Source organism: Ipomoea nil, unplaced genomic scaffold (genome assembly GCF_001879475.1).
Source record: "Ipomoea nil cultivar Tokyo-kokei standard unplaced genomic scaffold, Asagao_1.1 scaffold1509, whole genome shotgun sequence".
Taxonomy (NCBI): domain Eukaryota; kingdom Viridiplantae; phylum Streptophyta; class Magnoliopsida; order Solanales; family Convolvulaceae; genus Ipomoea; species Ipomoea nil.
In genome coordinates, this window is record NW_017617937.1 from 3,002,232 (window position 1) to 3,026,929 (window position 24,698).

Below are 24,698 nucleotides of genomic sequence, written 5' to 3' on the forward strand. Positions count from 1 at the left end.
TATAAATGTTTGGTTAATTAGCTTTTTGCAACTCCAAAAGGCTAAAATTCAAAAAGTTATTCCAAACAACTTTTTCAATTAGCTTTTTGAGAAAGGAAATTATACCAAAGAGCTATCAGCTAATAGCTAATTTACCAAACATTTTTCTACAATCAGCTAATGTTATCAACTATTTATACCCTCTAATTAACACAATCAGCTAACAGCTAACAGCCATTTTACCAAACAAGGCCATTGTGAACATTTAATTTATAATTTTTTTTATGTAAATTATAAAACATTTAAGATTGTAATATTCTTAGAATATACTAATAATAATAATTATAATAAGTATAATGATAATATTGACAATAAATATGTATTTGACAATAAGCATTTACGTTATAACATATAGTTATGCTATTTTGATGATAAATATTTTCGAACAAGCCAAGACAAATACAGATTAAGAGGGGAATATAGCAAATTAGCAGCAGCAATGAAAACAAATGAAAAGTATAGTGGCAGAAATGATAATCATAGTAAATTGAATTAATACTTTCAGCTAATGGTTGGCAAAGAGTAAGATTGCAGTTTTAAGAAAAGGTATTTATTTGACTTTCATTTTCTTATTAAGATGTTTTTGTCTCTTTTCATTAGGGTAGAGTGACAAAATTATTCAATTGTACCTTCATTATATAATTTAGGGAAAATCGCACTTTTGGTCCCTCAATTGTTTCCCAATCTGCAATGTGGTCCCTCACTGTTAATTTCATTCAATTGGGTCCTTCAAACCTTTAAATCGTAGTCGATTTAGTCCTCCGATCAAATTTCTCTCAAATCAGGGTTAAATCCATGGATAATTTGGTAATTTCACAACCCACTAAGATTTACTCTCAACAACACCCGGACGGCCTCGAACATGTCGAACAAGGTGGAGAAGTGGAAGATGGCCTCCCGGAACCGCGTCGTGAAGAATGGGGAGTTGTACGCGCCGTTGCCGACGCCGTGGATGAAGATGTCCGGGCGGATTTGTTTGATTAAACCTAGGACGATGTCGCGCGGGCTGTCGGAGACCACTGTCTCGTCTGGCACGTTCTCCAGATGGTACATGCAGTTCACGGCGAGAACTTCGTCCCTCTCGATCTCGAGATCTTCGAGTTTTATGGTTTCCCATCTCTTGGCTATGGCTTTGAACTCAAACGGGACGTTAAATTGCTCGCAGTATTTCTTTAACCTAGCTACGGTGGCCTCCACTCTCTCCGCCGGCTTGAACCCCGGCTGGGGGAGATTGATTCCGGTAATCCGGAGCTTGGGGGGGCCGCCAGGGCGGTTGGAGAGGCCTTGAATCATACACGGCCATTGGTAACCGTAGAGAACTCCGAAATCGATCACGTGCAGGGCGTGTTTTCCGGCCGCCATTTTCATGATGTAATGATTCACGTAAATATTTGAGATTTTCTTGAACTGGCTGGCTTTAATGTACATGTGGTAAGCTTTGAGGATATTCGCCGCCGAGATGTTGTTGGAGAATTGGAGGGTGAAGATCGCTGTGCCGGCACCGTTGAGCCGCGCCTCGAGCGCGTTGGCCAGGTAAAACGCCAGCTTCTCCTTTCCGTTGCCACGCGGAGAAGAGTGGTGTCTGATCTTCGCCAGAAGCTCCGTCATCGCCCGGCCGTCGTAGTTCTCCATAGCCTGCGCGCATTGAGTTAATAGGCCTCTCAGGTCCACCACTTCCTTCTGCGGTTCTCGTTTCTTGCGGGGGCGAGGAGGAGGAGGAGCCGCCGCGCCCTTGGATTCCTCGGGTTTCTTCCTGGGTTCTTGCGAGTTGCAGAGTAGAACTTCGTTGAGCTTCTCTAATGGCGGCTCTGTTTCGTCGTTGTAAGTTGCCAACTGCTTATTCCCCTGCTTCTCTGCAGATTCATCTTCCATGTTCGAGTAGTGATTTCTCCTCCCCTTTGGCGGTGAACGATCTGTCGGAGAATAAATGGATAAAATCAATTAAAATTAAAATAACTAGGAAATTGAGGGTAAATGGTTATGAAATTACCAAATTATCTATGAATTTAACCCTGGTTTGAGAGAAATTTGACCGGAGAACTAAATCGACTACGATTTAAAGGTTTGAATGACCCAATTGAATGAAATTGTCAATGAGGGACCACATTGCAGATTGAGGAACAATTGAGGGACCAAAAGTGTGATTTTCTCTATAATTTATATGGCACTGTTTGGTAAAATAGTTACCTTTTCAGTCAATTTTGGCTTATTTGATTAGTATTACTTGTTTGACTTAGTTAAAAAAAAAAAAAAAAAAAAAAAAAAAAAAAAAAAGAAAAAAGAAAGAAGAAAGAAGAAAGAAGGATCAAATATGCCCCTAATCTAGGAACTGGTTTACAATGATTATTTTCAACATTCAAGTATTACAAACAAACAAGAATAAAATGATGATTTTCAACATTCAAAAGAATTTGTAGAAGAAGATACACGCATGCATGCATGCATGCATTTGACCTCTCTCTCAGCTAACATTTTTCATCAAAAATAACTTTAAGATCATCCATCCATTCATTCCTGCACATAATATTGAAAGAAAAATAAAGAAGATAGAAAGAATTACAGCTATACTACTACTCAGTCGTCTCCTTTGTATCCTCCATCCATCCATGCCTTCTTCCTCTTGTTATCTATGAAACCTTGCATTTGCACTGCGAATTGTCACGCCGTGCAAGAATTTTGTGTACCCCACGAAGTTTAATTTCCCGTCCGCTCTTATCCAGTCCTCAGCCAGTCCTTGAGGAGAGCATAAGCCGTCGGCCCCAAGTTCTGTTCCTGCATAACCCAAATATATCAGTATCAGTCTCAGTGTTGAATCCAAGTGGTGCTAAGCTAGCTCCTAGGAATACCACTTACATGTGCCAATTCTTCTACAGAAATTACGCGGTTTCCTTCTCTGTCAAAGTTCTCGAAAGCTGCACTCGCTATCTCTCCCCAATTTTCAAGAGCTTCGAGGTGATATACACTGATTGCAGCAGCACAGAATTCTTCAAAGTCAATCTGTTTATAAACCATGGTTTCCAACAAATCAGCCGTCTCGTTATCACCTCCATTGCGGAAGTGTGAGATGGTTGTTGGCATAACATCCAATCCCCTAGCCTGTACAGTTCAGAATAATTGAGTTCTTGTATGCTATGTGCAACCAAAGATTGTTTAAAATAGAGCAAGATGGTATGATTGAACATTGTTAAACATAGCAAATATTCCAAACTCACAATCAATATGCTTCAAAAAGGTGAAAACCAAAATTTTATCAAACTATAAGGCAAGAGGAGATCTTGTACGTCATCTATGGAACATCAATGATGCCCATGGCTTTGCTGGAGATCCCGATGTCAGGATGGACTTGCTTCAGCATGCGCCTTGAAGATGTAGATCTTGTACGTCTACTTCTTCACCCTCTTCTTCTTATCTCCGGCCGCTGCGACTCCACCCTCCTTGGGGAGCTTCTTCTCGGCCTTGGGCTTCTTCTCCGCCCGACCTTTCTCTGCCGGATGCCATCTGCACTAGAGAGAATACAAAAATACAAAATTATTGAACACTATGCCAATCTAATCGGAATGCATCACAATGCACATTTATTTGATATAGTTTAAGTCATTAATCTTATGCAATCTTCACATGTGACTGACGGACTGAGTATGCGACATAGATACCACTTCAACCCATTAGACATATTGGTTGCACGACCGATACCTACCATAAACAATTAATGAAAAAAAAAAACCTCCAAAATTGTTTTTTTTTTTTCCCAAATAGATGATGGGAACAAGGATGTGAAAAAAACTCTATTTCTACCATTCACCGTTTTTCAATGAATTTCCGAGAGTATTTTCATTATCCGCAATTATAACATGTAAACATATTAGGATCCAAAGAAAAAGATTATCCAAATTCAACAAACATTTTGGATACAATAACTATAATCCAAAGAAAATATGCTAGCCGCCACTAAGCAAGCTATACAAATTATATGCCTGCCATATAATTTAATAAGAAGCTAGCTAATTAAGGGGAGGGGAGCAATCACAAGTTAAGGAATGGGAAAAACAGCCATAGAAATCCCTAGCTAGAAAGAAAGATATTGAAACTACTTTTTAACTACTACTTACTTTGACTTGTGCCGGCGGTTAGTTAGTGGTGGCACGGGTGTTGGCCACCGCTGATCAGTAATCCAATGGACAATCCCATTAGCACTTCCCTGCCCAGAAGGGACCCCCTCCCCAGAAGGATCAGTCCAATATATAGTACTCCCATCTATGTAGGAAAATCCTGTCTCTCTAATTTTAGAATCAAGATGAGGATGATCCAGGAGGGCCGGGTGAGGCAGACTTGTTTGGCAAAGCTTTTGCACCAAACTCCACTTCCCCATGTTGTAGTCCTCCAGCAACCATATATAATAGAAGGAACCATCAATATTCGACGAATGCTCTGTTACACAGAGACGATCCTGAAATAGTCCAAGGACTTGGGTGCGTCGCTCCTCCTCACTTGGGGTATCAATTACACGGCAAAATCTTTTAGGACAATTATAGGGATCATACACCAAAATAAATCCAGAAACCAGCCAATGTAGCATCCCTTTATAGGGGATAAGAGTTTGAGAAGAACGGTGTCGAATCCACTTCCTTATGGTCTGCGGTGATGAAATCACAAGACTTTTCCATTTACCTTCCTCAGACAAGAAAAGTTTAGCTTCGAAGTTGAACTGGGAATCGATGGTAGTAGGAATAGAAGAAATTCGAACCACCATAAAATTATAATTATTATTGTTATTGTCACCTACAATACATTGGGTGCTGCAAAGGGAACAGGGCGCAGGAACGCAAAGGAAGCCAGTGGAAACATTGAAAATTCTTCCATTTAATTGGAATTGGGGGACACGAGGAAGAGCAACCCAGTGCTTGGTTAGTGGATTACATACATAATGGATTTTGGGTTCGAAGTGGCTGGGGGAGGTGGAGCATAGAATTAAATCAGCCCACAAAGCAACCAAATTAATGCTGTTTTTGGGACAGGGAAGGAAACTAAAATCGGACCTGTGGAAGCCGCCGCCTGCAGCATCATCCCAGCAAACCATACTCAAATACCCAAAACAATTATAACGGAATATCAAGCAGCCAGACGATGAGGGATGAATTGGCGGAAGGGATAGGTGATGGCGGCGGTGATTGAAAAAAGTAATAAAATAGTGAGAAGAGATAAGAGAACACCAGCTCTTGCATACCAATTTCAATCGGATAGCTGCCCTGCTGCTGGGGAGCCTCGCCAGGATTTCAACTATCAAATCGATGGAGAGAGGATCTGAGAATTTCATCAACTTGGGGCGATCCATGTGCAGTTATGCCTATTCTCCCAAATCCAAACGCACTTTTTGGTGAGAGTTTGAGAGGGGCGGTTGTGATTCTGCTGTGTATTTATTATATACTTAGTCTGCAAAAACATACGCCAAATATTTATATATTTTTTAAAATAACTAACAAATCCTTATTAATTAAAATCTATGTCAAATCAAATTTATTTATTATAATAATTCAATATATAATGTCTACAAATATTATTATCATTAAAAAATATAATAAAATATATGACGGATGCATATGCATTGTAACAATAGATAACGGAAGTTATAATGATAATGGTGTTTTATTCTAAAAATTTACATAGTACAACTCTAAAAACACAATGTACAAAATGATTAGCATTAAAAACATAGACATGAATGGGGAATATAACTCTGATTGAGACTTATTATGTTTTTAGATTTTAGATTAGATTTATACTAGTTTTTTGCGCGATTGGAATAATGTCCAATATTTATTTTCAAATAAATATTTAAAGTATATCAAGACAATATTATATTGGAGTTTTTATAATTGAATGTTTAATTTGCTTAATACAATAGGTAATTCTAAATTTACAAGATAATATAGTCAATATTAATTATAATTGTCAATAAAATAATTGTATGAGTATAGTTGAAACCAAATATGGAAAATAAGAAAAATCAAATAAAGATTAAGGCATAAGATATTAAATATATACTAATATAATTTGAGGGGATTCTGACAGAAGGTTGAGTTTGATGGGGTGCTGGCAATATGGCATAGCGACAATTTGTTTATACAAATAATATTATAGAAATATGATAGGAGATGTACAAACATACTTGCAGAACTCTCATGTCTGATTAAAATAAGTCTTAACACAAAATTCTCCGTTGATGTTGTGTTGCATATATAATAATTTATGCTCGTACTTCTAATCAGTGGGCAATGACTTAGTGCCTTAATATATAGACTAATGGTGTAGTTATAATTTTATAAGGATTTGTGAGTTAGAGTTCTATTAAGACTTTAATATTCAAATTATATTAGTGATTCATGGTGTTGGATGAAGGAAAGTCTTTGTCTTCATAGCTGGAGACGAAGAAACCTGCCGGAGACCTTCTTCGTCTCAGTTCAGATTCTGTTTGTTTGTTTTTTTGTTTTTTTTTAAATAATTAATTTTTAAATTTTATTTTTTAAAAAATAATTAATTTGGGAGGGTAACCTGTTTACCTGTTGGAAACCTTCAAATTGAATAAATTATTTAAAATTGATTAATTTAGGGGTTCAACTATTGAATTTTTAGGTTCAGTGACCTAATTACATTATCGTATGAATTTGGATGACCTATTTTAACCTTATTCCATAACAATAATATAAAATTTATTCATGTTCATAAAATATGGAAATTTATTTGAAGAATTTTCTTATTGGGCTAAGAAGAGGCCCGTAATGCAGGCCCAACAGTCAGAGGGAGAGAGGGTAACGTCGCCGTTGGTGATCATATACCGGCTATCGGAGCTAAGCCTTTGGGCAAAAAGGTAAAATTTGCTCTTTCTCTGGGTTATATTTCTAAAAGTTCTAACCATGATTGGTTGTGAGCTGCAGTTGTGGGGAATAGTATTGAAGGAGTTTTTATGGTCTGTGAAGTATCAAAAAGTTTCATTCTTTTGTTTCAAACTATGAATTATGGTTTTACCAGTGGGTTCTGCTTAGGAATTATGCTACATTGCTTCTAAGATATCTTGTTGTATATCTCATTAATCATTTCCTGATCTCTTTGCTTTTGATTGTAATTTATGTAGTTACTTTTGGTGGGTATAACTTGGATTTTGAAAATATTTTTCAGAGTTTATATTCCATTAGGAATCTTAATGAAGGCAGAAATTGAAGTGAAACTGAACTAGGAACATATGATATGCTTCATTTATTACTATGAGCGAAATGGTTTTGCCACAGTGCTCATTTTCTTGCTCCTCAAAAGGGGAAATCCCTTCCATGAGGCCCCCAAGCCCTGGTTGTACAGGATTGTGATGGGTAAATCACGATAACTCAACATCCTTTAGATAAGAAGACAGAGTTCACCATATTGGGTATAACTCCTACACTGTGGCTGCCAGGCTCAAACCTGAGTCCTTGCCCCTCAATCTTGGTACGACATGAGGGGCAAGTGAACTACTCTTGCGGGCTAGTGCTCATTTTCTTCACTAGCTTGTTGCACTAAAAATAAAAATGTCTGGACTGCACTTCTGCATTCCCACTGTCCATATTTGATCCTTGGCATCCCCCAAGGGTTGACCTTTTATTCCTTGGGCAGCTTAATTGACAAAGAGGGCTTTTTTTTTTCTTTTTCTTTTTTTGGTTCTAACTCACTAGTGCCTTTAGTTTTCAGCGTGAACTTCTTGTAGTGTGGTGTTTCAGTGAAACCTGGTCCTGAAATTTTTATGCACAAGATTTTATAGCTACAATAAGATGATGCATTGTTGGTGGCAAGAGGGATGAGGATAAAAAATCTACCTTTTGATGTGAAGCTTGTGTACTGTTTACTGTCTTTTATTTACAGATGCTAGTGATTGGCACTCTATGGGTTGTCTGCTTTTAATGGCTGTTTTCAAAACAACTTGTCAGACCACATTTACCAAGCTATTTTATTTTTGAATCCAAAGCAAAGACATACCCACATAAACTCTGAAAATTATTTTCAAAATCCAAGTTATACCCACCAAAAGTAACTACATAAATTTCCCAAGTTATACCCACCAAAAGTAACTACATAAATTTCAATCCAAAGCAAAGAGATCAGGAAATGATTAATGAGATATACAACAAGGTATCTTAGAAGCAATGTAGCATAATTCCTAGCAGAAAACACTGGTAAAACCATAATTCATAGTTTGAAACAAAAGAATGAAACTTTTTGATACTTCAGACCATAAAAACTAAAAAGCATACTAATAAAATTCCTTCAACACTATTCCCCATAACTGCAGCTCACAACCAAAGGCTTAGCTCCGATAGCCGGTATATGATCACCAACGGCGACGTTATCCTCTCTCCCTCTCACTTTCTTCTTCCTCTTCTTTTCCCCCAATGTGAATAGTCAATAAAGTTGGGCCTGCATTACAGGCCTCTTCTTAGCCCAATAAGAAAATTTCTTCAAAATAAATTCCATATTTTATGAACATGAATAAATTTTATATTATTGTTATTGACTTTATATTTTTTGTAATGATGTACTTTTGTATTGGAGTATGTGATGGTTATCAGGTTATGTAATTTGTTTTTATTATTTGTATTATTCCATAAAATAAGTTTTATTTTTCTTTTTAAAGCCCTATAACAGTTTTCCAAACTTTTTTTAACAGCTTACATATTAAGTAGGATTTAAAAATGGTTTTAAGTCAAATTAGGCTTATTGTAAGCAAAAAATTGAACATACAAATGTGACCATGGTTCTGGTTCTAGATCGGTGGTTCATGGTTGTAGAAAATGACAAATCAGAATCGGAACCAGAACCTTTTAGAAAGGTTTTCGTTTCAGTTTGAGCTGTCCATTCGAAGTGAATTTTTATTTTTATTTTGTAAATTCTATTCTCAATTTTTAAAATAATTCAAACGCTGAATTAACTTTTTTTTTGAAATTTTTTCATTCCGAAATCTGTAAACAATGATTATATCAAATATTTAAATTTTAAAGTTAAAAGAAAAAAAAATCACCAAAAAAAAAACTTACTTGGAATTGTGCAAGCAGTTAGTGGTGGTACTGGTGTTGGCCACGATTGATGAGTAATCCAATGGACAATCCCATTAGCAACCCGCCACCCAGAAGAAGAAGAAGAATTGGTCCAATAAAAAACACTCCCATCTTTGCAGGAAAATCCTGTCTCTCTAATTTTAGGATCAAGATTAACTATAGGATCAAAATGAGGAAGATGATGAGGATCATTCGGGAAGGCCCGAAGATGGAGACTTGCTCTATTGGAAATCTTGTGCACCAGACTCCACTTCCCCATGTTGTAGTCCTCCAGCTCCCATATATAATATTCGGAAGGCCAAGCATGTGTTAAACGAAGACGATCCTGAAACACTCCAATGGTTTGGAACTTTCGCCACTGGTCCCGGGCTATAGCTGGGGTATCAATTACACGGCAAAATCTTTCAAGACAATTATAGGGATCATACACAAGAACAAACCCAGAAATCAGCCAATGTAGCATCCCTTTATAGGAGACAAGAGTTCGAGTAGAACGGACTTCAAACCTTACGACCCGCGGTGATGAAACCACAACAGTTTTCCATTCACCTTCCTCAGACGAAAAGAGTTGAACGAGGAATTTGAACGGTGAAAAGAATAAAGAAGTTGTTGGAACACAAATTCGAACCACCATAAAATTATTATTATTTTGACCTACAACACATTGGCTGCTGCTGCTGCAAAGGGAACAGGGCGCGTGAACGCAAAGGAAGCCAGTGGGAAACATGACATATCTTTCGGGTTCTAATTGGACTCGGGGGGCAGGAGGAAGAGCAGCCCATTGCTTGGTTAGCAGATTACAGACATAATAGAATATGGGTTGGAACAATCGGGAGTTAGAGGTCGAGGTGTAGCATAGAATTAAATCAGCACATGAAGCCGTGACTCTAATGCTGCTTTGGGGACAGGGAAGGAAACTGAAATCGGGCCTGTGGAAGTCGCCGCACAAATCATGGTATCCCCAGCGAACCATCGATAAACAGAGGCCAAATGCAGATTCGAATATAAAGCAGCCAGACGATGAGGGATGAATTGGGTCATGGCGGCGGTGATTGAAAACAGTAATAAAATAGTGAGAAGAGATAAGAGAAGACCATCTCTTGCATACCAATTTCAATTGGATAGCTGCTTTGCTGCTGGGGAGCCTCGCCAGGATTTCAACTAACAAATCGGAGGGAGGATCTGAAAATTTCATCAACTTGGCATCCTCACGGCCGGCAGGGACGGATCCAGAATTTATCTTCAGTGGGGTTGAAGAAACAAAGGGAAAATACATTCAAAAATGTTCAACCAATATATGCATAGTCTCATATTTAATTCTCATATTTAATTCCTAATTTCCTCATAAGCATAAATCACAGAATTACAGATTATGTATAGTCTCATCATATTCAATAGCTAAATCACATAATTCCTCATTTCCTCAACACAGCAACACCATAGCTAAATGCCTAACAGCCTAAATCACATAATTCCAGGCAGTACATAAATTAAACCAACAAAAAAAGCAAACAAACAAAATTAAGGCAAAATCATAATTAGAAAAATTAAGAAAATTAGGGTAAAAACAAAGAAGCATAAATTAAACCAGTAGCAATTCGCCTATTCATCAAAGAAAATTAGGGCAAATTAGGATTTATGGCCAAACTAAATTAAGGCAAAATTAGGTGACCCTGAGACGAGAATTAAGCAAATTAAACAAACAAATTGAACAAAGGGAAAAACTGAGAAGATGAGAAGTTGAACCTGGCCGTTGGCTAGGCAGAGGCGTTTTGGCATGAGGTAGAAGACGGCAGCGACTGGCGAGGAAGAGGCGCCGTCTGGTCTCTGGTGGACAGGTGGTGGCGAGCAGGCGCAAAATCGACAGAGACGAGAAGCGAGAACAGAAGTCGCAGACGGCAAACGAGAGAAGAAGGTCGCGTCTTCTCGCTTAGTATAGGAAATGAAATTAAAATACAAAGTTAATTTCACTGGAGGTCCCTTGTCTAATGACAATTTCAAATTTAATCTTAAATTATTATTTTTTTTACCTTTTATAATATTATTTTTTAGACATTTTTAACTTTTTTATAACTATTTTTTTTTATGTTTAGTACAGGTATTTTTGACTCTTTATATTTCTTATTATTATTATTTTTTATTTCAATCGATTTAAATATGATTACTAAAAATCAAATCTCAATGCCATCACAAGATTAGAATGAAACCCACAATTTTTAAGTGGCAGCTTTTTTTGCTCTAAATTGAAATCTGTAAAGATATTTCAGTGGGTAAGATGAGAATTGTAGGAAACTGTATATTATAAACTGTAGTTACAATGTACATGTAAAGGGAATATATATATAAGAGGAAGACTAGAATAAGGAGTCATACTATGACTCAAATACAAGAATCCTAATACTAGTCCTAATACTCTCCCTCAAGCACATGGTATACTTGTAACTTGGAGCTTGTCTTTCAGAAAAGAAAATTTAAGACCAGGCAATGCTTTAGTAAATATGTCTTTATTATATTATAATAAACTAGTATTGCACCCGTGCGATGCACGGCCATGATATTATAATGTAATATATAAAAGCTTGGTATATTGTATATATATATATATATAGTACGAATAAAGTTGTAGACATAATAAAAAGACAAAATATATTATATTGGCGTTCCATAAGCATAAAAAAATTACACATTATTAAAGATTTCTTTGTAAACTACATTTTGAGTTTTGTTTAAAAGGCCTCTAGATTCCCCACAAATTAACACCTTAAGACCGTCAGGATTACTCACCCTAGAAACTGCTACATATAACTGGCCATGGTTGAAAACTGGTTTTTTGAGTAACAAACCAACCTGTGAAAGCGTTTGACCTTGACTTTTGTTGATTGTCATTGCATATGACAACATAATTGGAAACTGCTTTCTTTGAAACTTAAATGGAAGTCTTGGGTCTGAAGGAGTCAAAGATAGCCTTGGTATCAACACATTTGTACCTGCGTTGTTGCCACATAGGATTTGTGCCTCAATAACATGATTTCCCAGTTGTGTGACTACTAACCTTGTACCATTGCAAAGTCCCAGTGAGTGATCTATATTTCTCAGCAGCATAATTGGAGTACCAACTTTCAAAGTTAAACAATGGTTGGGGACTCCTGAGCATCTCAAACTATTTAAAAATTCTGTTGTGTGTACCTCAGATTGCATATCAACATTTGCCTCTGACTTGCAAAGAGAATCACAACTCAAATATGTTATTGATGAGGCTTGATTCAGACCGTTCATGTATTCATTCACTTCGTCTACAACATCTAATGTTGGAGCCAGAATAGCTCTACTCTCGAGTTGTCTTGCATCCATGTTTCCAGAACGGTAATCTGGAAATGTGCTGTTAACAATTTGTCTAATGGGATCGCCCTCATTTTCCAATACAAAGGATGAAGGAATCATTATATTGCAATCAACACCATTGTCTTCCCCAACATTTCCATCACCTACATCTGCAATCCACTTGGCAAAACAACCTAACTTCTCAACCTCCTCTTCATCACTAATACTTCGCAATCTTAAATTCTTCGTTAAACGAAGAACTTCACAATTATTCCACAAGTAAGAAGAATTAATACTGGCTTGTACTATATCTTGTCTAGTACCTTTTGGAATAACTGGAAGAATTTGTCTAAAGTCTCCCCCCAAAACAACTGTTTTACCTCCAAAGGTCATCGTTGAGCTCCTAGGATTTGTGAAACGCATTAAATCTCTCATTGTCCTGTCTAATGCTTCAAAACAATGTTTGTGCATCATCGGTGCTTCATCCCAAATAATAAGTTTGGCTTTGATGATCAATTCAGCCAGTGCACTTCCCTGCTTAATGTTGCAAGTGGAATCTTCATTAACAGAAATTGGTATAGCAAATCTAGAGTGTGCAGTCCGTCCACCAGGCAGAAGTAATGAAGCTATACCGCTTGACGCAACATTTAATACAACTTCACCTTTGGACCTTAGAGCTGCTGAAAGTGTCTTCCACAAAAAGGTTTTGCCTGTACCACCATAACCATACACAAAGTACATGCCACCCATCTCTGACTGGACGTCTGCAACTACCTTATTATAGATGAGTAACTGTTCCTCAGTTAGTTTCTGAACCAAAGAATCATGTTCATGCCTTAGAGCTTCCCGATCATATGACATTTCCTCGAACAACAACCTATTTCCCTGAAACAAATCACCGTTTTGATCTGGCATTGGCATCGGTGGATAGTCTGCTAGAGATTTGTTCCAAGCATTCAACAACTTCTCCATTTCAAACAATGCATAATTCTTTTTTTGAGAATCATTGAGAATTAGATCTAAAAATAAAAACAAAATTGTAAGATATTATAGACAAAAAATGGATACGTACATATGAGATAATAATTAGTTATTACCTGAAGTTGAGATGTTTCTTCTACACGTAAATTCAGCATCATCTGATAAGTAATGCCAGATCACCTCCCACACATCTTCTGGCTTTGACATTACATTCGATGTCAATAGTGTAACAAACAATTTTCTTAAGGAATGTGCCGAAGACCAAACTGCTGCCTCACTGATTGCATCGACATACTCTTTATCATCTTCAATTAAACCACGTGCATAACATGCATCTCTAAATGAATTATATTGTACGCCATCCACTTTTTTAATATCATCAAATGACGTTGGTCCTCGAACAATGTTAAGTAAACATCTCAAATAAAAGATTTCACCACTATTTGGGGGCACATAAAAGATTCGACCAATTGCCCAATTCCTCTGCCTTGGATGCCATTCCCTTTTATCTTTTTTCCAAACAAATTTAGTGGGCATCTGTGAATATGTCAACTGCCGCGCCTCTGCATAACTTTTATTCGCCTCTAGCCATGCAGTGAACATGCTTTGTGCTACCGTTGGCCGATTTACAACATCATCCACCAAATCATCATCGTGAAATATTACTGAATGCTCATTTGGAAGATGGAAACTCAAACGCTCAACAGATGGATTCCTAAATTGTATGTCAAATGCAAATATCCTCCAAGCAGCCTCACAGGGCGAAATATATCTACAGTCATAGTACATCTTGATTTCATCTATAACCTTTCCCGTAGATTCTTCCACCGCACTATTGTAAAATTCAGCTGTGACCCTGTCATTACCCTTGTTGACGTACTTGAATAAGTACTTTATTGATCTAGATTGGTTGCACCACTCGACATTAATATGAGCTTTGTACTTCATCAGCAAATGTCTATTGTGTGGAACTACATATCTACTATCAAGGGCAATTCCATTTTTCCTTATTGTACGACCATTATCTCTACGGCGATATATCGGATATCCATCAAAATCCACTGTAGAGCTTTCAACAAATTTTTTGGGGTAGAATTTAGAGCACTTACCATTGACCATGCAAGGTGAATTCTTCCTCGCTGCACCACATGGACCATGCATCATAAATTCTTCCACAGCTTTGTAATATTCTGGATCGCACAATTCACTTGGGATCTCAGCAGATATTATCATATCAATGTCTTTTGCAGTAGGATAAGAGTTGCTCTTTGCCAAGAATATCAAAATGTGAGCATGTGGCAATCCCCTTTTTTGAAATTCAATTGTGTAAATTACTGCAGATTGAAACATAGAAAACTTATAATTCAAATATGCTTAATATGGTTAACAAACAAAATTTTGTAATTAAATAGAACAAAGTACCTGCATCAACAACTCCAAAAATGTTTTCTTTCTGGATCTCTTTTATCAGTGCGTTTAATTTCATTTTAAACACACGGCAAATAATATCTGGTCTATCTTCAGATTTGAGATTCCTTGGTTGTAAAAACCTTTCAATCTCAGGCCACTTGGGATTACATGTGAATGTAATAAATAGACTTGGATAACCAATCCATCTACAAATTGCCATTGCATCTTGATAATTCTGCACCATATATCTTGCTCCTCCTGTAAAACTCGATGGCAAAATGATACGCTTTCCTTGGGCTGTAGGATCTACTTCACCACGTGTTAACGCATCTGTCAAACATTTATATGATTCACATCGCAGTGACGTTTGATGAGTCCTAATATAAACCAAGCGTCCGGATTCTATCATGGTATAAGCATCTACCAAATATTGCTGAAACAACCTTCTAGAATAAAGCAATGTTGACATTTCGTTGAACCTATCTTGCAAACGGAATGAAAAATACTCCCTGGGACTAAGTTTACTTCTTGCATTCGAACTCTGACCTGCAACATTGTTAAACTGTATGTCTTCTCTGTAACCGTCTTCACCATAAGGAAAGAGTAATGGGTATTGCAATGGTAGATAAGATGGATGTAATTCAGTTATTCTCTGAAAATGACCAGCTTTAGATTCCACCAAAATATCTCTTTCCCCCATTGTTGGATCTAAATCACCAACAATCAGAGCAGCCACTTCTCCAACCTGTGGCAAGTTATATGTCCTTGCATCTTTGTTCCTCCTTCCGATGAGTTTTATTTTAATATCTCTTCTAGGATTACTTTCCATCTCCATTTTGGCCATGCGAAAACTCTTGACCAAAACATTATTCTCATCTAATGCATCCTTAATGTCTTTAACAATTTCACAATGCAATGTAGTCGTAGAATCATCATCCCTGTTTAAAAAAAACAAAATCAATAAATTTAGTTGAATTGCTGCAAATACATGCTCATGATCATTTAAAGTAATGTATGTCTGATCGTAACTTACCCAAGTGCACTTAGACGATTGTTGATCTCATTCTCAGTATCATAAATATACAATTGAGCAAACTTTGGACGATCTCCAGGTACTGGTAGCAAGCTGCCCATTAAGTGAAAATTTTGACCATGTAGTCTAAAGACTGGTGGTGCACTACCATTGTTAATTGCTCTGTCAATTTTGCCACCCATGGAAGTAAAGCAAAACATATTGTTAAAGGACCGAATATTTTTCAAGAAATGTGAACTCTTTTGATCTTGGTTAAAGAACAATTGCACTATTGCAGGAGGTGGACAATATGTAGGTGCCAACTTGATCTTTCCATGACTGCAACATAGTGAATATTTTGGATTCCGAACACCGGATGATTTATTAACGCGCTCCTCTAACCAAAACATAGCTCCACAGTGCTGACAGGAATACATTTGATCACCAACATCACCGTAATAATCTATAGACCAAAAGTAAGTGTTAGTATGAAACTCAAATATTTTATCTAATTAATAGTATATTACCCACCAGTACGAATTGTCAACTTTGAGGTAGTATCATGGACCGCGTTATCAAAATCTGCAATCAATCGACGTTGCATTTCCATATTTTGCGACAACCCGCATTGATCCACAACGCATGACTGTGGTGTACTAACTAAAAGATGCAAATAAATACGAATATTCAATTATTCAATTATCAAAATGTAACTGATTGTATTCCAATTATAATAAAGAATTGAATTGTTTTATATAATTTACCATTTGTCAAATTTGCTAAAGGCCTTCGAATTTCTTTGTCTTCCAGCCGTGTAACTTCCACGACGGTTGATCGCGATGTACTTGGTTCAATATAATTTTGGCAAACTATTATGAAAAATAAAAACAACAAAGCTATTAGAATAACTTATATTAGAGAGATATAATATAAAATATTTAATATACTATACACAGTTAACCAAGACCATGAATGCATTTTAAAAGTGTATAACTTTGACTTGAAAAGAAATGATTGTTGGTAAGAATTACTAACGGAAAGTCAACCAAAAATAAAAAGTTAAAAAAGTACAAAAAAGATTATATCGTTTTAGAATTAGAATTGCTCATACCATTGCTAGAGTTGAGATTTTGCGGTGGAAGCCCATTACGATGTCCCTGAGTTACACGCTTCTTATTTTGAGTTGCTGAATTAATGCATGTAAGTTGAGATCTAAAGCTTGTAGACTGTACTGGGATTGAATAGTCTACAAAAAGATTGTAATAATTTAAAGAACCAATAAGTTGAATCTAAAAAAAAAAATACAACCTACCATAAAAACGATATAAATTTGGTCGATGTTAATAAAAATTGATATATGTGAAAACAATTACACAAACACAAAAATTCGAGAGAAATCATTTTACCAGGCAACACGGGCGTTGTGGGTGTGTTCAATGTTACATTTTCCGGCGAATCATTTTCTGTAAAAAAAAAAAAATACAGAAATTGTAACCAATTAAACAATTTATAATAATATAATTATTTATACGCCACTTATTGAAACAAAAGTATATGAATGTATGTATTACTTTAAACAAATATAACAAAAATATAAACCATATTTATAATTATAAAACAATTTAAATATTAATATAAAAAATTAAATACATGTTCAATTTTACATACTATTAATGTCACTAAGTTATACTTTTAATTTACATTTTTTCAAGATCATTCATTTATTTAAAAAGAGAATCTATACTGACAGTAATAAATAATATTAATAGAGTATATAATAAATAATATTAAATAAAATAAACCGAGTATATAATAAATCCTACTAACACTAATAATAACAAATCCTACTATATAATATAATCCTACTATATAATAATAACAATATAACAATAGTCTAAATAATAATAATAATAATAATAATAATAATAGTCTTAAAATAATTACACTAAAATCCTACTATATACCCATTTACTAAACCCTCTACCCAGCCCATAACTCCCTACGGCCCACCCATCAAAACCCACCCCAGCCGACCGACTCCCCAAACATACTCTCCCTCATCCCCTCTCATCCTCGCTCTGTGGTCTCCGATCCAACATCCGTCTTCTTCGCGTTTTGGTTTCGATTGCCTAATCGCGACGACCGGATATGGAAATCGAAGCCATGAGGGACCTTAACTCACTAAATCCCCATTTTCAAAGCTCTATACACGAAAAGCTTTGATCGTGTAAGTTTTATCGGACTAATCGAAACCCTAAACCGAGATATTGTTCGCCAAATTAGTTCCGATATCCTTGCTAGTTTTGTTGATTACTTCTAGCTTGTTATTCGAAACCCAGAAAACATATGAAAAAAGCCAAAAATTGAAACCCTAAAGCGGTAGAAATTCCGTCGAAGGAGTTCTTATGTTTATGGAAATCTAAGCCTAAACTGGGTTTAATTCTGTCAGAAGCAACGGCGTCCTCACATGCCAAAGATAAGGAAAAAACAGCCTTTCTTAAGATAAGTACATTTTGCCGATTTTTTTTTTTTTGTTCTTAATATATTATTTGTCTATATGAGTATAAATATCACGTTATCATTTGCATAAACATTATGATAGTTCTTAGTTTATAATCAAATACTGTTACAACGTTTCTTAACTGCAAGATTTCGAAATCATTCTATTAATTTCATTATTATTATTATGCTAATACTAATTTTTACCATTGAACTAAATAAACTGTTCTCTAATTGTGATTAAACAGGTTGTACTTATAGATCTAATTATATAAGCAAGATGGAGTAGCATGCAGATTCTAAATCTCCCACCAAAAGCAATGATGTAATACAAATAAGAGTATGAAAGTAATACAGGTTTGAAATTTTATTTAAAGTACCTTGGTTAGATAGTGTGTTCTTCCTTTTTGCGCCGATGATTATTGATGAAGTTAATTTCCGCATTGTTTTAGACTGAGTATGTTTGGATAGTGTGTTTGTGTAAGTGGTGATTTTAGGTGAATGTTAAATTTGTCCAGTGATCTCATCAATTTGAATCTGAGAATGTCTAATTTCAAAGTATAATTACAAAGCATTGGGATTTGGTTAAAACTAATGATTACTGTAATTGGGAAGTATAAAAGCCATAGTCCATCAGTTATTCAATTTTACATTTGTATATGTCTATTTTGTGGATTTCAAAATTGATTACAACTGCCATCTAATTGACTACATTTGTAAATCTGTTTGTTTTTATTTATATGTTAGGATTTTGGCTTTAGCAAATGAACTATGTTATTCAATTTTTTTTTTTATTGTAGTTCAATTCTAACATGATTTTTTGAGAAACTGGCAAATGATGATATTACTTTCTGATGCCACTTATGAAATTACTTAAGATGTTGTAGAATTTGTAGTTTAATATTAGTGATTTGGAATGAGGACTGAATCAGAAGAGATGAAAGAAAGATTGAAGAAGACCAGGGAAGTCATGATTGTACCTGTTTTTGTAATACTGTCCGATTGCCGTTTACTGGAAATTTCCATTTTCAAATGTAATATTATATATTTTGAAACATATGTGAATGAATTTGAAAATACTTGAGATTGAAGAGTGTGTTCTATTATTTTCTTTAATCTTTTCTTTAAAAGCCAAACATTCTAGGTTATAGTTTTTGTAAGCATCTAAGGAGTGAGTACAGAATGATATATTAACAGCATATCTTTCAAATTATCTAGCTTTAAAGTACAGGAAAAGGACCGAAATAAATAGTGAGTATAGTGAATTGATTCAAAAAAAACTCATTAGTTGGTGTGTAAAGCTGTAAAAGACAGATTTGTAATGGTAAAGTGAATAACATTACAAAAAAATTTAAAAGAAATGTCTACAACTTTTTTTGTTTAATACCACAGCCTTAGCCTTCTTCAACATACTACTGGGTGATAATTGATCAAAAATACATCACATTGTAGAACCGGATTCAATTTGTTGATGTGTCTAATCAGTTGTAAACTTTTTAAATGTTTCCAGACATGGACTGCTGGAATCTTAAACAGATTCAGTATCCTATGCTGAAAAAAAAGCCATTACAAAATAAAGGTGTTGAAAATAAAGACTTTGTCCTTTTCAAAAAGAGGTGGCTGCTTAAATTTTTTTCAGTTGGAATTATTGTGGGAGAAGTAAAGAAATCTGTGATTCTTGGAAGAAATTCCAGGAAGCCTAGCCTTAGGAGCAGCCAGCTAGCTAGTAGAGTTATAGCTTTCTCTCTAGGAAATGGGGCATTGGGGAAAAATTAATCTGTACTTTCAAAATTGTTGTTTTTGTTTCTTTGTAAACTTGTTATATACAGTTACAATCTTGATTTGACTACAAATGTAAAGGACTTCATTTAGTTGCCAGCTCCAAACACAAAAAAATGATTTACTTCTTCTTGTAGCAAAGTATTTTATAGTTTAATAATTAATATGTATTAAAATACATATATGCAATTGTTTTATTTGTGAGTACATTTGATTAGTGTCTAAGTTTCAAAAAATATAAAGATCAAAATGACCAAATGTAGTGGCAAACTGTTTATAATTTGTAGCATTATTCACAACCGAAAGCCTTTGAATAATTATAAGATATAATATGTTATTTCTACTAACAGTCTGTGATGTACAAAGTGATAGTTGAGGTAATACAATTGTCAACAAAGTACATTACTGTATGGATCTAGCATATTTAATTACTATATCTAAATCTCATGCTAATCTGATGGATAGACAACTGAAAGATGATTTGTGGACTGCTTGATCTTGTACTTTTGCATGAAATCTGCTTGACATCTGTGTTTTCTTACCTGCAAAATGTTAGGCAATACACAAATAACAATAACAAAGAGCAGCTAAACTATTTTTAAAACATAAAATTTAAAGCAAATGATTAGGTTCTAAAATGATCCAAAACATATAATATGTACTTCACAGTACATATTATCAAAATAGGTTTAGAAAATACATCAAATCCATACAACTAAACCACTATGCAGTGAAAATTGTCCATCATTAAACCCTTAAAACAGAGAGTTAGCAATTAAGGTCTTTCACTTTCAATTCTTCTCCAGTTTGACGACAACAGGCTTTGATTTCTTAACATCTTTAGTTGAGGAGAATTGATCAATCAGGTTTCTTTTAGTTTCTGCTACTTCCAGTGCTTGATTATTTTCAGCAGTCCTTTGCTTCTTAGTTTGAGTCACATTTGGGCTACTGGCCTCATCTCCAGATTCAGATTCCTGTTTAAGAAATAAGTATACTTAAGTCAATGTTGTTTTGGTTCAATGTAAGACCATTAGTTTAGTGCTTACTTCAGACTGTCCATCTTGGTCATCTTCATCAAGCATGATGGATAGGTGGTCCTGATCATCAACCAAAGATGGACAGTAATGGTGAACTAATTCGGCATCATAGGTTATCCCGACAACTGGTATAGGCATGGCTCGGTTCTTGAAATGATCGGCTTTAGCAGAAACCTTAAAAACCATTGCTTTGTTACGAACCTCTTCCATACCAGTTGGTAGTGGAGAGCCATCCTGGAAAAATGTTTTTAAATAACCAAGAGTTAAGTAGCAAATATATGTATAGATTATATATATATAAATTTCAATTTGATTGCAAATTTATTTACCATTGAGTATTTGGTCCGGAGATCGTAGGCAGTCTTCCCAGCTATTTCACAGCCCTCCTTGTCCCATAAGAGGAATGGAGCATCAGTTGTCTTGTCACCTACCCTAACAACCAGCTTGTATCTTAAGGTACCCTCTTGCCACTTTGCACGACATGTTTGACATTGCAGACTTCCATCCTCCATGTTCAGCTTCTTAAAGCAGCCATCCGATCTACAGGAATGGTAATACCAATTCCTGGTACTCTCAACGGACACAATCCTTGCAGGTACCCAATAGTATCCTTCCTGTTAGATTAAAAATTTTAGTTAATGGTTAAGTTATGATTTAAACTAAAGAGTAGATCTAAAATTAGGTAAAATAGTACCCCTGCTCTTTCATAAAGATCCTTGATAGTGGTAACTACCATTGGAGACTTAGAATTTTCTGCACTATTGACATAAGACATCACAGACAAACTCTGTATGCTTCTTGGTGGGCTGTGAGCAACCTTCAAACTGAATAAAAGTAGAGATTTACAATTTAGTAAGAATTTATTTAAGATAGGTGATTAGTGAAAGAAATGAAGTTGCATTACCTATCTTTGAACTCCTTAAATTCCTTGCAATCATGATTGAACCATATTTGTGTAGCATTGTAGGAACTGGAAAGTCTGACTTCATCTACAAAATGGGAAAAGGGTAACTTAAAATCAGAACAAAGAATAAAAGTATATATGAAAAAAAAAATATACTGCACTTACTGTCCAATTGTTTTGCTCGACAAAGTTGCAGCAAAATAATCAAAGGACCTTCAACATGGTTCTTGAAATAATCGATGACAGTATCCACATGGTGATCCCACACTGTACACTTAATACGACATCCCCTAAAATTGAGATAAATTAAGCTGTAATCAGATACAATTATTACTCAAAATCAGAAAACCTTACTCTTATGTGTATTATTTGTTTTATTATGCATTTTATAGAGTATGTGTTTGAATTGAGTAATGAAAAATGTTTTTTAAGCTAAGATGTTTTTTTAATTTTTTTTTTTTTTACTTTGATAAATAAGTGAAGTATGATTAGTAATTGTTTTTGTACAGAAATCACAGTTGGGCCAAAAAAATAAAAAGGTTGAATTGCTAATATGGAAAACAGCAGATTGGATTATCAAGAACATATTTTGACCTGTGAAAAATCAAGAAAATCAGATAAGTTTTTTATATACTAAAGTCTATTAATTTTTTTTTTTTGTTCAGTAATTATGAATGTTTTAATTAAATACTATGTGTTTTACTTGATTAATACAGTGAAACAAAGCTAAAAGAGCACTGTAACTAAGCCAAACATTCAAAGATGGGCTTGTAATGAAGAACCGAAGATTGGAGCATAGCAGAATCAAGCTAAGTTTTATACTGTATGTCTATTATTGAAATCTTTTTAAGTATTTATTATTGGTTTAATTAAATCCTAATTTTTTTTAGTTGATTACTACAGTGGAGAAAATCTAAAAGAGGACTGGAACTAAGCCTAAAATTCAAAGATGGCTTATCATGAAGAACAGAAGATTGAAACATTAGAGTTAAAGATAAGTTGTATACTCTATGTCTACTTTTTTTTTTTCCAGTATTTATGAATGTTCTCCTTAAGGCCTATTAAATTAAAATAGAGCATGTTAAATCCTACTATATATAACAGAAAAGCAGTACTGTAACTATTGAAATATTATTAGGATTATTAGAATCTCAGTATGTTTAAATAGGGAATTAAGGATTGACTACTATACTTCCAACTGAAAAAGTAGGTAATAAGTAGAAAGGAAACTTACTGGCCATCTTCAATAAGAAAATCGAGAAGTTTGGAAGGAAAACCAGCTATGGTGAGTTGTTTAGGACTGTAGAACTCCACAACTATTCCAATGACATCTATAATGAAAATAAGGCCATTAAAAAAGAATAAATTAGAAAAATAAAACATAGTAAATATAAGATAGAGAAAAGAAATAATAGAAAATATATAAATCATACCAATCAAATGCTTGTCAGACACACTACCAGACATTAAGTCTGAAAAAGACTTAATCCGAAACATGAGGTTGGGAAATCCCTTTCGCCTATGTCTCTCCACATGAGTTTCATGAGTGAATCTAATCATGTATGTGTGATCAGTGGTTTTGTACTGATAGTAGTGTGAGATTACTGCAAAATCCTTTATAGCATAAACCTTGCCTTCTTTCAACAGTTTAGAAAACTGATCGACACAATCTTTTGGAATATTCCCATGAACATATGTGCCCTAAAAAGACAGAAATAATTGTTTGGTTTAACATTTTTGTAATTAAGATTTTCAGTTGTACTGGAAAAAAATAGATTACCTCACTGTCATGAAACAAACATTCTTGGCTTTTGATTGCTTCTGAATTTCTCCCTTCTGGTACATTATAGGTTCGAACCAGTCTTAATCTTATTGCCTTTTTGTATGTAGATATCCTCAGGTCTTTACCTAGAATGTAGAGTGGAGCCATTGGCAGATTTTCAGAAACAGCAAATTTGAAAGAAAAGTGAATCAAACGTAGCTTCAAAATGAGAATGGTGGTAGAGAATGAAGATGTCGTACCAAGTTTTTATAGAGCCAAGTTTTGAAGGCTGAGATCAAACCACCTTTACGCACGTTTGCAGATGCATTATGATGATATCTGGGAAGAAGAAACAACACATATGGAAAGCTGCAAAAAATTTGAATTCATATATATATTTATGGATAGCCGTAGCTTATATATGTAATATATCTCTAATATGTATGTATTCGATGAAGATTTTTACATATAACCATATGCTTTGTTAGTAGCATTTAAGTCATCGACGGCTGAACAGATTCCAAGTGAATTGGGACTCCAAAAGGGGTTCTAAATATAGCTTTAGTTTTCAATTCCAATACAAACACAATTATTTGTTGCAGTTAGTATTTATTATTTATATGTATAATAAAATTGATTCGAAAAAATAGGCAACAAATTAGCCATAAAGAAAACGGCAGCGTTTTCACTGGGCGGGAATTTGCAGCAATTTGATTGGCCAAGATCTTATGGCTTTATTATATAGTAGGATTGTCTTGATTTTTTATTTTTGTATTTTTAAAATATTTATTCCCATTATAAAATCATAAATAACCAAACAACAATATTAGTAATCATTCTAATTCCACCCTACTACCAAACATGCAAAATACTTTTA

General features: G+C 34.9%; 3 protein-coding genes and 1 long non-coding RNA gene across 10 annotated transcripts; 1 reads left to right on the plus strand and 3 right to left on the minus strand.

The window, feature by feature from the left end:
- Positions 1-852: 852 nt before the first annotated feature.
- On the minus strand, positions 853-1,911 carry LOC109188846 (scarecrow-like protein 11). Its single transcript, XM_019339482.1, has one exon. The coding sequence runs from the start codon at positions 1,909-1,911 to the stop codon at positions 853-855; it is 1,059 nt and encodes a 352-aa protein (XP_019195027.1).
- Positions 1,912-2,382: 471 nt separating this feature from the next.
- On the minus strand, positions 2,383-5,451 carry LOC109189186 (CDPK-related kinase 4-like). Of its 4 annotated transcripts, none has more exons than XR_002055558.1 (4): positions 4,149-5,451; positions 3,321-3,542; positions 2,893-3,135; positions 2,383-2,811 (listed from the first exon to the last, which is right to left on the minus strand). XR_002055558.1 is itself a non-coding variant. In XM_019339972.1 (2 exons), the coding sequence occupies exons 1-2, from the start codon at positions 3,115-3,117 to the stop codon at positions 2,752-2,754; spliced, it is 285 nt and encodes a 94-aa protein (XP_019195517.1). In that variant the 5' UTR covers positions 3,118-3,135; the 3' UTR covers positions 2,409-2,751. The 4 variants fall into 4 exon arrangements, 1 of the variants encoding a protein (XP_019195517.1); XR_002055556.1 differs by having other exon boundaries at positions 3,321-3,537; positions 4,149-5,450; XR_002055557.1 differs by having other exon boundaries at positions 3,252-3,537; positions 4,149-5,450.
- A 12,925-nt stretch (positions 5,452-18,376) lies between these two features.
- LOC109189189 lies at positions 18,377-24,422 on the plus strand. Of its 4 annotated transcripts, none has more exons than XR_002055559.1 (3): positions 18,377-18,696; positions 21,506-21,750; positions 22,776-24,422. It is a non-coding gene; the product is annotated as an uncharacterized LOC109189189 (long non-coding RNA). The 4 variants fall into 4 exon arrangements; XR_002055560.1 differs by having other exon boundaries at positions 21,513-21,750; XR_002055562.1 differs by having other exon boundaries at positions 21,612-21,750.
- Positions 20,125-21,499, minus strand: LOC109189187. The gene is made up of 2 exons (XM_019339973.1): positions 21,165-21,499; positions 20,125-21,092 (listed from the first exon to the last, which is right to left on the minus strand). Exons 1-2 carry the CDS (start codon positions 21,363-21,365, stop codon positions 20,910-20,912), a joined length of 384 nt encoding a protein of 127 aa, XP_019195518.1. The 5' UTR covers positions 21,366-21,499; the 3' UTR covers positions 20,125-20,909.
- Positions 24,423-24,698: the final 276 nt, after the last annotated feature.